General features: G+C 40.1%; 1 protein-coding gene across 3 annotated transcripts in view; it reads left to right on the top strand.

Annotated features, from left to right (window-relative positions):
* The first annotated feature begins 2,647 nt into the window (after window positions 1-2,647).
* Window positions 2,648-11,898, top strand: part of FBXW11 (F-box and WD repeat domain containing 11) — a 43,712-nt gene continuing 34,461 nt past the window's right edge. For 2 of the 3 annotated variants that reach the window (XM_072400794.1, XM_072400792.1), the window contains exon 1: window positions 2,648-2,776. In XM_072400794.1, coding sequence (XP_072256895.1) covers window positions 2,732-2,776 — 45 coding nt within the window. In that variant the 5' untranslated portion in view covers window positions 2,648-2,731. Of the gene's footprint in view, window positions 2,777-9,047; window positions 9,150-11,898 lie in introns of all 3 variants that reach the window. The other variant, XM_072400791.1, reaches the window with a different exon arrangement.

The following is an 11,898-nucleotide window of genomic DNA, read 5'->3' as shown; positions in this document are numbered from 1 at the left end:
CAAGGGGTTGACAAGATACGGGCCCCAAGTACATTAGGGAGCATGTTAGACTGGAAAAACCCATGATCAATACGGGAGTATTGGTTATGGGCTGATGAAAAAAAGGTATAGTCCCAGACCGATGGATTTATCTCCCGCCAACAGTCTATGAGGTCATATTTTCTCAACAAAAGCGAAAAGTCATGACTTTTTCTTGGAGGGTCCCTATATCTGCTTAATTTAGATTTATCTAAAATATGATCCAGAGCCAAATAAGAGTCACCTAAAAAACAAGAGAGCCCTTCACTTTGGGCCAAATCTGATTCAGAAAAGCACGGAACCAGCATAGTTTTTAATGGTTATTACACATATGCGTTTCTAAAATAATCACTTTTATTAACATCAAAAACATTATTAGTCACACTGAGATGTATCTCAGATTCATCAATTGTCGAATATTAAAACTCACCATGAGAGCATATCAAAACAATCTATCTAGCCATGCTGTCAACCGGGGCAGGAAGATAGCAGAAAGTCTTGTTGAAGAAATCAAAACCTGAACAACCCAGTGAAACAGGGATATTAGATAGTTTAAGGCATAGGCTATTTACACACGTGCAATAATTGTCATTGGAAAGGATCTTTCATGATCCTTTTTCATTTCTTTAAATGTTCACTAAAAGCTAAGGATGAAGCCTTTAGTTTTATTTCAAGTGTTACAAGCTCAAATTTTCACTGCTCAGAATATAATAATACAAGTTATTGTTTGTATTCTCACTGGCTTTAGTCCCCCTGGGCTGATAACTTTGCAGATTGTACTGAACAGGACTGGATTTTAGACAAGATAAATAGGGTCTTTTTTCAACACACATGAAAATGTTCAGTGGTATATTGAAATAAAAAGAACCGGTACTGACACTTTTTCCACGTCTTTTGGGTCCCATGCTGCTTTATTCTGTTGGGCGACCACTACTTCCTACAAACACTAAAAAATTCTAAAAGAGGTTTTTCATAAAATATATCTAAGCAGAAGTGACATGCAATTATGCTAGCGCCTTTCCGCCTAAAACATTGTTGCCTAAGGCTGGGTCTTCGCAGTCTGTTTTCCCAGAGTTTAACCTGACGCTATAAAAGCCCATATTTGAAATTCCCAGGACGTTTCCTTGAGGCACATTTTTGACCATTATAGATAACGTTCCTTGCAACATTTTAAAAATTAAAACACTGGATTTTCCTGCGTATATACATGCTTGAAAACATAATCGTGGCAAAGCACGGCATAGACATTTTCCTACGGTTTAATTTCCCCAGCGGTAAGCCCGAGTGTGACTTGGGGTAAAAAAAAACCTGCTGAAAGCGGTTAGTTAAAAAAGTAAAAAATAAACACTTACGTGGTCCCATTGGCATCCTCAGACGTCCTCCAGTGTCCTCCCATCCTCTGGCCGTGTCCTCTTCCTCGATCTGTCCCCCGGCGAGCGCGCTGACGTCCCCCCCCCACGTTCCTGGTGATGGCAGTGTGTACAGACTTTGCTAAGGGCATGGCGGGATTTTCAAATTATTTTGTATTAGATTCAATACAAAATAACTGTATTTTAACTGAATGCAATACACTAGATGTATATGTCCAAAAGCACTACATTGTCTTTCATGAAATTTTATTTTACAGTATAATATATTAGTATGAGTATAATAAAGTTTGAAACACAAAATCATGTCAAAGTTTATTATTAAATGTATTTTTTTTTTATTTATTTTCTTATTTTGACATGATTTTGTGTTTCAAACTTTATTATACTCATACTATTATATTATACTGTAAAATAAAATTTCATGAAAGACAATGTACCGCTTTTAGACATATAAATCCAGACAGAAATAAATGGCCCAGGAGGTTAAAACTCCTGAATTTGAAACAAAAATGTGTGGGGGCCGACCATTTAGCACGTACTCAGAGTTAGTGTGACATGGTCTGCGTGGGTCCCGCACGGTCCCTGTGCACAGTCTGGTATCAGTGTGGGCTCCGTGCAGAGCACGTTCTTGGAATCAGAGTGGGCGTGGTCTGTGCGGGTCCCGCACAGCACACGCCCACTATAACGTAGGGGATTCCCATCCTGACGATTATGCCCGCTGAGTAGCGGGCCGATAATTGCAAGGCAGTTGATCAACATAATAAAATAACTTTTATGTACGTGTGTATTTTATACTATGGTCAACAGTGCTGGTGGACCGCATAATATTAATTTTATGACAGAGGCTGTGGGCCAGTGGAAATCTAAACATGGGCCGCAATTGGCCCTCGGGCCGGACGTTGGCCATGCGTGTAGACCCAGCCTAAAGCACTTGTTCACTTGAGCCAACTCCTTTACAAACATGCTTTTTTCATCACTTACAGCAGGTGGCGTTGTAAAAATTGTATTTAAACTCAAAATTCTGCTTAATTACAACATTACGAACGATAGCCTTTAGATGTATCTTTGTCTTAATTCGCGCTGTAACTTTCTCACGTAATGTGGTTAGACAAAGCACAGTTAAACATGGGCCATACGTTTTCCCATGCCGCCATTTTCCAGTGGCCCAAATTTCCCCCCTCCCCAGGAGCAACACCTACTTACCATACAGATCACGTGATAATGTCGTCATTACGTTCCTGTTAAGGGAACGTGCCCCTCGCTTACGTCGAGCTTCCGCCTACAATTGCTGCGTTAGTCTGGGTGGGGGAAGGGGATAGATATTGGGTTCGGTGCTGTGAATCATGGAGCCGGACTCGGTGATAGAGGATAAAACTATTGAGCTAATGGTAAGTGAATATGTTTGCTCAAATTGGGGGGTTCCCTTTTATTTATTTTATTAGTATGGGTTGCGTCTATCGTTCCGTTGTGTGAAAAGCAGTGTGAATACGTGAAAAATGTGTTTTGACTTGTTAGCTGCCCGCTGTCCTGTTGCTGTGGCAGAGGCACAAAGCCCCGAGGGTTCTGTGAGTGCCTAGGCGTCCGTCCTGCTGGGTTTGCAGGCCCTCATAAAGCAAAAAGGCCGCAAATTGGCAAATCCTAATTATTTTCCTCCATCCTCTGATGCTTCTCCGCCCTTGTATGTGGCCATTAGTAAACATCCCATTCCTGTAAATACTGCTAGAATCCCAGGGATATGGTGGCCCAGACGCTGGATTTATTAGCATCAGCCTGTGCGCCCGGCCCTTTCTATGGCTGTAGCAGCGAGTGGGGTATTCGGGAGGAGGGGCCGGGACACAACACTGCCGCAGAGCATCCACAATGCTGAGCAGCGGCTCTGACGCCTCTCCCCTGAAAGAACTCATCTCCACACAATGTACAGGGAAGTGAGCAGCGATCCTTGTTCTCTTATAGGAGCAGCAAAGTTATTTTTCACCTACCATGTTAGGATTGGCATTTATACATCTGTTTCTAGGAAACATTAAAAATATTCCTGGGAGTCACTCCTATTTCATCTTCCCAGTGTACCATCATCATTCCAGGGTACAAGATCTAATCGTAACCACACCTAAACCTGGTATAGAGTTCACTTAATAATAATGTAAAAGCTCATGCTCCATATTGTGTGGAAAAAGGTATGAAACTAAAAGTTCCCTCCTATTGTGGTTCCCTCCTATTGTGGTTCCCTGTTATCATTATCCCTGGTTGTACAAAGGTTTGTCTGTATACGTCTTCTATACATCTTCTCTGGGCTGAATGCTTCCAAGGCTACGTACACACGTGCAAAAATTGTCATTGGAAAGAAATGAGCGCTGTACATATGAACGACGTTGGATGAGCGCTGTATGCACGCCAGATTCTCGTCCAATACTAGCCCTGAGGCGATTTTAAGACGAGAGCCATCTGACGTTTGTACGTAGCCTTAGGCTTTAATGGCTTTAAGTTTAATTGGAGGTTGAAAATTGTTTCCTAGCATTTAAAGTACAACACAGAAAAGCATATATCCTGTGATGCACTGTAACCAGTTTTAAGACAAACTCTAAAATCTGCCATGACAGTACCCGCAGCAAATGTGATGCCTATTGGCAAGCCTGTGCCTGGGAGCAGTTGACCCTGTGGTTGGTAAATCTCCATTTTAACCTAAGGGCTCAGTTGCACAGCTTTTTTTAAATTTTTTTTCCTCTTGATGGTATGAGAATTGTTTATAGTTGCTTTATTTCTATAGAAAGCTTTGCTCTAATTATCTTTTATTCAAGAATTGGAAATATTAGAACTCATTACCTACAAGTCTTTGGATCTCTAGTAATATATTCCAAGTTATTTACCTGGGCTAAAGAAAATCTTAATTCGACTTGTTTTGAAAATATTGGTTCAATTCTGTAGCCAGAGGTGGGTACCTTGATCATACCAATCGTTGGCCTAGTAAAACTAAGGTCACTTTACACGTAATTTATTGTGTTGTCCTGCTTGTGTTTTGTAATCTGTATCGTCTATAGAGCAATTTTTTTCACTTTATTGACCGGTGCCTAGGAGCAGTCTCATTTTTTCAGCTTGCTATTTTAAGAAACAAAAACACAATGCTCCGTTGATAAATTAAAACAGTAGGTGTGTGTACATACCTGTGTCTAAAATGCCAGTGCTGTGATAAAGCTGGTAGAGAGAATTGATGGTCCTCTGGAGTGTGTAAGGTTACAATTTGGGTAAGGAACATGTATCTGTTCAGTGTGTGTAGCATTCAATCTTTGTGTTTGGGGCAGCCCTCAGCTGTTCACCTGTCTGATTGTGGCAGGATTTCTGCTATCCCAACCTGAGCTAAGCGGGGAGTAGAGTCACATTGCCAGCCAGAAATCAGGAATCCCGCTTTGCTTTTCAGGATCCCTGGGGAGCTGCATAATGCAGCTGTCCGTTTACCATTCTGTGGCAAGGCATGGGATCGATCATGTCATTTGTAGGAGCAGCAGGTCTCTGAAATACTTAGTGCTAGACACTGAAACCAGGGTGGCTGCTGCGTGTATGTAGTTCCTGGGCACTTAGAGTTACAGAGCTGGGCAGTGTGTGTGGTGACCAAAAAGTTGCCGGAGTCACTTGCACTCTGCGTACTTGTTAATTCACCATATTTGCATGCAGTATACATGCAAGCTCAGTGACAAGTTTAGTGCAGCCCCCCTTCCAGCTTTGAGTGATGTGTAGGGTGGTTGACACAAAGTTAAATTCAGGTACTTGAAACAAAAATAAAGTCTGGTGTTAGTGTTTGCCCATCGAGAGGCATATGACTGTGTACCAGCAGGTAAGTGCTTACAATAAAAGTTAAGTGTAACTAAACCCATTGATGCTCACCTGTACCTCTTCTGTCACTAGAATCTTTTTCATACTTTTCTTCTGCATTCCTACCGGTATTTAAGTCCCCCTTGACTGGTAACGCAGGCAGAGAGCCAGGTATCCCTGACAATATGAAATTTGACAGCTGGGTGACAGGTAAGAAAAGTTATTGCAGAAGGCACAGGCGATGTGCTGCAGCACCCAAAAAATATTCACGGTGCATTTGATTGTCATTTATTTTGAATGGTATCCTACACTAAGTATTGGGAACAAACTGGCTAACAATGAGATTTCATCTACCCATGACAATCTGATCCTTTTGGCCATACAAGTTGATGTCCATTTCTAAGAGTACAGTCTTGAAAAGTGTCTAAGTTCAGGGGTCAGCAACCTTATCTCAAGACAGCCATTTTGCCCCCTCTTCCACCAAAGAAAAAGTCTGGAGCCGCAAAACATAACGCCACTTTTAAACTTTTAAAAGTTTTATATATATATATATATTTTTTTTTTTTTTTAAATTTACTTGTTGCAACAGAATACAACAAACAGAAGTGCTTTGTGCATGTGTAGGCCTACTTTGAAATAAATTAAACACTGAACTATTCCTCTAGAAGCCTCCTGCTTCTAATGTATCATCCGGTTACGTTAGAAGCTGGAGACTTCTTACGTAACAAGGTAGATTTTTTTTTTTGGCTGGGCGGAGTTCTTTATGTTCTGGGGATTGCCTAATTATGACATTTTAGGGGGTGTTAGTCACAGGTGTCCACCACTTTCACCCACATTTTTGGTTTTGTACATCTGCCTGTTTCAGAGAAATTTGGGTTCAAAATGGAGAAGACGGGGTAGTGTATTATGAGGGGGTTTAACACACTTTTAAAATGCCAACCCAGGTGTTCAATTTTCACTATTTTTTTTTTTTATCATTTTCACCTCCTATATTTTAAAAGTTGTTAAAGATGGGGATATAAAATTTGGGGTACTGCTAGCTGAGGGTCCTGTGTACCCTGAACACTTCAGGTTGATATTACATACTGTTTAGGAGATATGGAGGTTTGCACTGGGAGAGATGTAAGGCTGCAGTACATGACATGCAGCATTCATACACAAACACTGCTGTGAAACTTTCCTGACGATTACATCATTGTACCCGCCATTTGTATATGCCCCCTGGTGGATTTATATTTCACAGGTAGGTATATTTTTGTTAGAACCCCGGAAGGGGAATCCCTTCTCCGCAGCATCTACAGGAGAAAGAGGATCCCCCATCAGGGATCTCCCATTGGCGGCCGAAGGGAGCCACAACAAAGAGGCTGAAGAGCCGTATGTAGTTTCGGAGTCGCAGGTTGACAACCCCTGGTCTAGTTAGTCTATGGCCCTAGTTTTAGATGTTTTCTTTGATTGCTTGCACCCTCTGCCTATCTTCCACAGTAGGAGCCTGTGCAATGTGGCCACCTAATGCCTGTCACTTGACAGTTTGCCTAATACTAATTTATGTAAAGGCTTGCAGGTCCCCTACACTCATGCACCATATCATCCAGATAAGATATGAGTCTAAAAGGCTAAGATCAGACCAGATGTTGTTTTTCAGTACAGCAGAACTGCTGTGGATCCCTGATTGCCTGCACCCTCTGCCTATCTGCTACAACAGTAGCCTGTGCAATGCGATCACTTGACTTTCCCTCGAGGAAAGGATTCAATGTGAGGTTCAGGATCTTTGTTTTTACTGTAGACACAAGGGACACTTTCTCTTATCCTGCTCAAAGACATCACTTCAGTGTGGCTCTGCCCACCTATCGGTAAACAGTAAATGCATGTTGATTCCTGTCATACTCCGTTATTTGTGTTTTCTTTTTTGTGCCTCCCAATTTTGGCTTTAGCACTTCATGCTGGGGACAGTAGTTCCCCTCCTGTCTAAATCTGCTTTAGGCAGGACCGTTAAGATCTTAGGACAGGCGACAGGGAGAAACTTGGCTAGCCGGCCATATCTCTTTAAGCGAATGGTTCTAACATTGCCTACAAGTAAAGGCAATTTACACAAGAAAATTGATAGTGTATTCTCCTAATCTATATGAATGCAAAAACCAAGTTGTGCAGACAACGTATATAGACCTGTATTACCACATCCTGGAGGTCATAAAATTTAAATCAAGTCTACACAATGATATCACAATGATTACACCCTCCTAAAGAAGTCTAAAGATTATCTTGTATTTATATAGCATTGGTATTTTATGCAATGCTTATGAAGACCTTAGTCATGTCACTAAGGTTACATTTACACGGACTGGTATTACTGTAGTATTTAAAAGCCTTTGAAACTTACCTTCATTTCAATGTGTGAGTATACACAAGTGTTTTTGAGCTGTGAAAAGGACAGACTGCATGGTTTTTCCTAATGCCTATAAATACGCTTACATTCTTAAAGCGGAACGGTCATAAAAGACACACAACCTTTACAGTTTGAAAGCAGTCGATCCCTCCAATCAGTCCCTGGGTGTCCTATCTTCTTTGTGGTCGGAACTAGACCCATCTTCCTTCTTGTGAAGGAAGGCGCAAGATCGGGTGATGTGACTTCCTGTGAATGTTAAAATGCATCAGTTAGAATGCTGTAGATTCAGAGATGTATCTCTTAATTAATGATCTAAACGGTTTAAAATGAACAAATGGATTGTTAATGACTGGACTGCACTTGTCAAAGTCCTACTGTAGATCTCACTGAAATATTTTTGGGGGATTAAAACAGCTAGTTTGTTCAAGGAAGCCCACATGCATCTTGAGAAAAGTCAGGTCTAAAAATTTACTGGTAGTCAGTTAAGCGAAATGCCAACTAAAGTTAATTTCTGAAGTTCAGTTACATCTACTAATAGTTTTAGAGATTGAAAAAGCAAGTTTTTCTACATTTTTTCATTACTATATTGGAAGACAGTTCTGTAATTTACGCCAGACATTTAAAAACATTTTTTAATGAGATCTTGATTCAAGTACAGCAACAAATTATTCCTAATAAGAAACAACTTTTTTGGTTCTTATGTGCTAAAAAGTGTTTGATAACTTCAGTGTAAACCTACTATAAACTACCTTTATTGTATATGGCATTTTCTAATGGTAGTTTTATTCATTACATGTACAAACTTCAATATACCATTTCCAGGTGCTGTTTCCCATGTAGTACAATAAATCTGGCTTAGACATGTAAAAGTAACAAGATCTAAAATGGAAGTCTGGAAAATGCTTGTATATTTATTTTTTTTATGGTTTTTCCAGCAGTTCATTGTTTTGTGGCAGCTTGTAAAGTTTTATAGAACGTGTACAGTCAAAGACTTGGCTATGTACACACGTCAGATGGTTCTCGTCCGAGAATCTGGCGTGTACAGCACTCGTCTGAAAGACCGTCCCGGCGGATGACGGTCGAGGAACGATTAAAATAAAAGTGAAGCTAAGAGCGCAGCGGGGTGCCGCTGTGTTGTTCTCCCCTCTCCATAGAGCAGAACAGTGCTGTATGTACAGCACTCGTTCATGCATCGTGCAGTTGTTTGTTGGTGGAAAGGATCAAGAAGATCCTTTCCAACGACAATTATTACACGTGTGTGTACGTAGCCTTATTTTATGTTAAGTTCTTACCACCTTTTTGTTATCACTCATGATATGAAAAGGCTTAAGGCTATAGTCTGTTTAAAACAAAAGCATGCAGGTTTGCTTGTTCATTCTAGGTACATTTTAATATACTCATAAGTTGCCTGCTTGAAATATTTTGTGGCATCTAACTGCTTTTTTTTCTCCTTCCTTTTTGTCACCCTGCAGTGTTCTGTGCCAAGGTCTTTGTGGCTAGGCTGCTCCAACCTGGTAGAGAGCATGTGCGCACTGAGATGCCTGCAGAGCATGCCCAGTGTCAGATGTCTCCAGGTGCCTTTCTTCTTTCTTGTTGTACTGTTATCTGTATGCTTTGTCGTTTGTGTAACACCTCCATATTCGTTTTTAATTTGCCTTGGTGGCCTGAATGCCTGAAAGACCATTTTGCATGATCTATGGATTTTTAACTTTTTTTTTTTTTTTTTTTTTTTTTGGGTAGTGTATATTTTTGTTTTGTTTTTTGTTTTTTTGTGTGTGTTTAAAGCATGTTTTTACATTTGGTTATTTTTCCATTTTCTCCGTGAACTAATTACACTTGCGTATTGTTTTGACAAGTTAGTATCTGATTGGGTTATGCTATAAAATAAATAAATATGTATTGAAAATACCATGCATGCTATGTAATTGGACAGCTTAAGATTGGTACCTGCTTTCCAAATATCTTTATGCAAGATATTGTTGTTGATCTTTGCAACTGCTTTTGAAGTTTATAACTGCTGTGGTGTTTGCTGCTGTTGATAAAGGGAACGAATAGATTTGTTTGGAGGAATAGGAATGTTTCTAATGGTGTGTGCAATAGATCTTGGGTTGGTTTTTGGTCAAAAGGATGTAGTTTGTTCTAGACTTGTATTTTGGACTATTTTCCTCAAAATGTCCTCTGATCTTTTCAATGGTCCAAGCAAATATCTCAAATTGACTCCTGTGCTAGTGAATTATTATGCCCATTCAACAAATATCCCAAAAACTTTACAGTGCTTGTTCTACAGTCAATCAGCAAATACTCAAATAAATCAGTTATGGAAGTAGAGTGTAGGTTGTTTGTCCAAAACCGTTATATTTCAAAGGAACACCATACTACTTTTCTGGGTAAAGCTGTGGGCTAATCCTAAACAACTTATCTTCTTCCCATCAGCTGCTTAGAACCTTTGAATTGTTTAACCCCAGACATATTAGTGCTGACCAGATGGCATAATTCAAATTTTACAGTTAATGTTCTATGGACAATGTTTCCATGGAACAAACTTTGAGGCTGGACCTTGGGAATATGTTAAAAGTGCATCTTACAAGTTGTGTTTTTTTACTAATAAAAGTACCTGAATTTGCCCTGGAATTGAGTCTCTGTACACCTGAGCATTGAATGGGAAAGGTCAAAAGAGTGTAAGTGGTAAGGTGCTAAAAGGAACATGCTGGTGTGAAAAGAGGCTAGAGTGACAGTGAAATTCTTATTAGCCTGCAGCAGGTTCTCAACTGACCCACACAAGCTGGAGCAATAATTGTTGTTTGAACGGATCTTTCACAATCCTTTCTAATGACAAAAGGCTGAGCGCTGTACATGCAGCGCCGTTCTGCTCTATAGAAAGGGAAGGGGGAGAACGAGGGAACGGCACCCCTTTTATTACAATTGTTCCTCGTCCGTAGATTCGTCCAGATGAGCGCTGTACACACTCCAGATTCTCGTCCAGTATCAGCCGAGAATCATCTGCCATGTGTACGTAGCCTTAGTTTTAGATATGCAAAGCGGAAAGTGCTGAATGGAAAATAATTTTTAAATTAAACAGTAAACACAAGATTTAATTTTCTGGATTCTCCCTCATCTGCCCCCATTTGTTCCATAAAGAAAGGAACAAGGAGACATGACTGTTTAGTGAAAATCTAGTCCTTGCTTTATGCCAAGCAGACCAACATGAATGTAATAGGGTATTCTGAGTAATCTCCAAAGGTAGCAGCTCTTTATGCATGTGGAGAAGATAAGAAAGCTTATTACCCAGAGCTAGTTGTTGGTTTATGAAAAAATCTGTGTAGCAAGCAGTGCCATGTAACCAATCCCTTATATATCTGGTAATTGCTGCCCAGTTATACAATTCAACATCTGGTAAGTTAAGCCCTCCATTTTTTTTTCTTTTATTTTTTTTAATTTTTTTGTCAAGAGAAAGCATTCAGTATTACAAGGCATTTAAGCACCCAAGGCTTGTATTTAAAGCTATATTTAACCCCCTCACCTATGCCTTAAACAGATTGATAACTTTCTAGTAGTGTGTCCTGTCTCAGGCAATAACATGCCCTTCAATCTTTCTCTAACCATACTTAACCTAAGACTCAAAATAGGATTTAGAGAAGGTGTGGGGGTCAGGTAGGACTATGGAGTGAAGGAGGAAGTGTGGTTCTTCTCTTGAAAGCTAAGCCGAATTGGATGAAATCCAATGGTCCCAAGTCCTCCCGCAGTTTGGAGAAAAGTGCGCTCTCCATCCGCTTTAGTTGAACTGTGTGACCGAATATAATTTAATAAATCCTGAATCTTTTGAACACGAGGACAATGCCACCAAACATGAAGAACGGTGCTCTTTTGGCCACATCCTCTGTAACAAAGGGAGATATGCTTGGATTTTACTTATGCAGCCGAATTAGGAACTAAATACCAACGCATCAAAACCTTATAATTAGACTTGGAGAAGTGTTAAGAGAGATCTTGGAGGCTTTGCTTGCCAGTTCTTGCTATGTTCTTCCTGTGTCTCCTATTCCATACCAAGACCTTCCACTGGGTCATATAGAAAAGTTTCTTAAAGGGGACCTAAATTCAAAACTTTTACTTTATATAAAAAGGTAGACAACTTTAAATAAAAGTAAAAAATAAATAACATTTTTAAGTGCAAGTCCGAATTGGATCAAGACAGAATGGGAGTGCAAACCCACCCGGAATAACTACATCACACATCCTGTGAGGCTCTTGGCTGAAGGAGCCCTTTCCTTAATGGAAGGAAAAAAAATTGCCAATCTCGCGCATGCGCAGTGAAATCAGCAATCC

Source organism: Pyxicephalus adspersus, chromosome 2 (genome assembly GCF_032062135.1).
Source record: "Pyxicephalus adspersus chromosome 2, UCB_Pads_2.0, whole genome shotgun sequence".
Lineage (NCBI taxonomy): Eukaryota > Metazoa > Chordata > Amphibia > Anura > Pyxicephalidae > Pyxicephalus > Pyxicephalus adspersus.
This window is presented reverse-complemented; position numbering and strand designations above follow the sequence as displayed.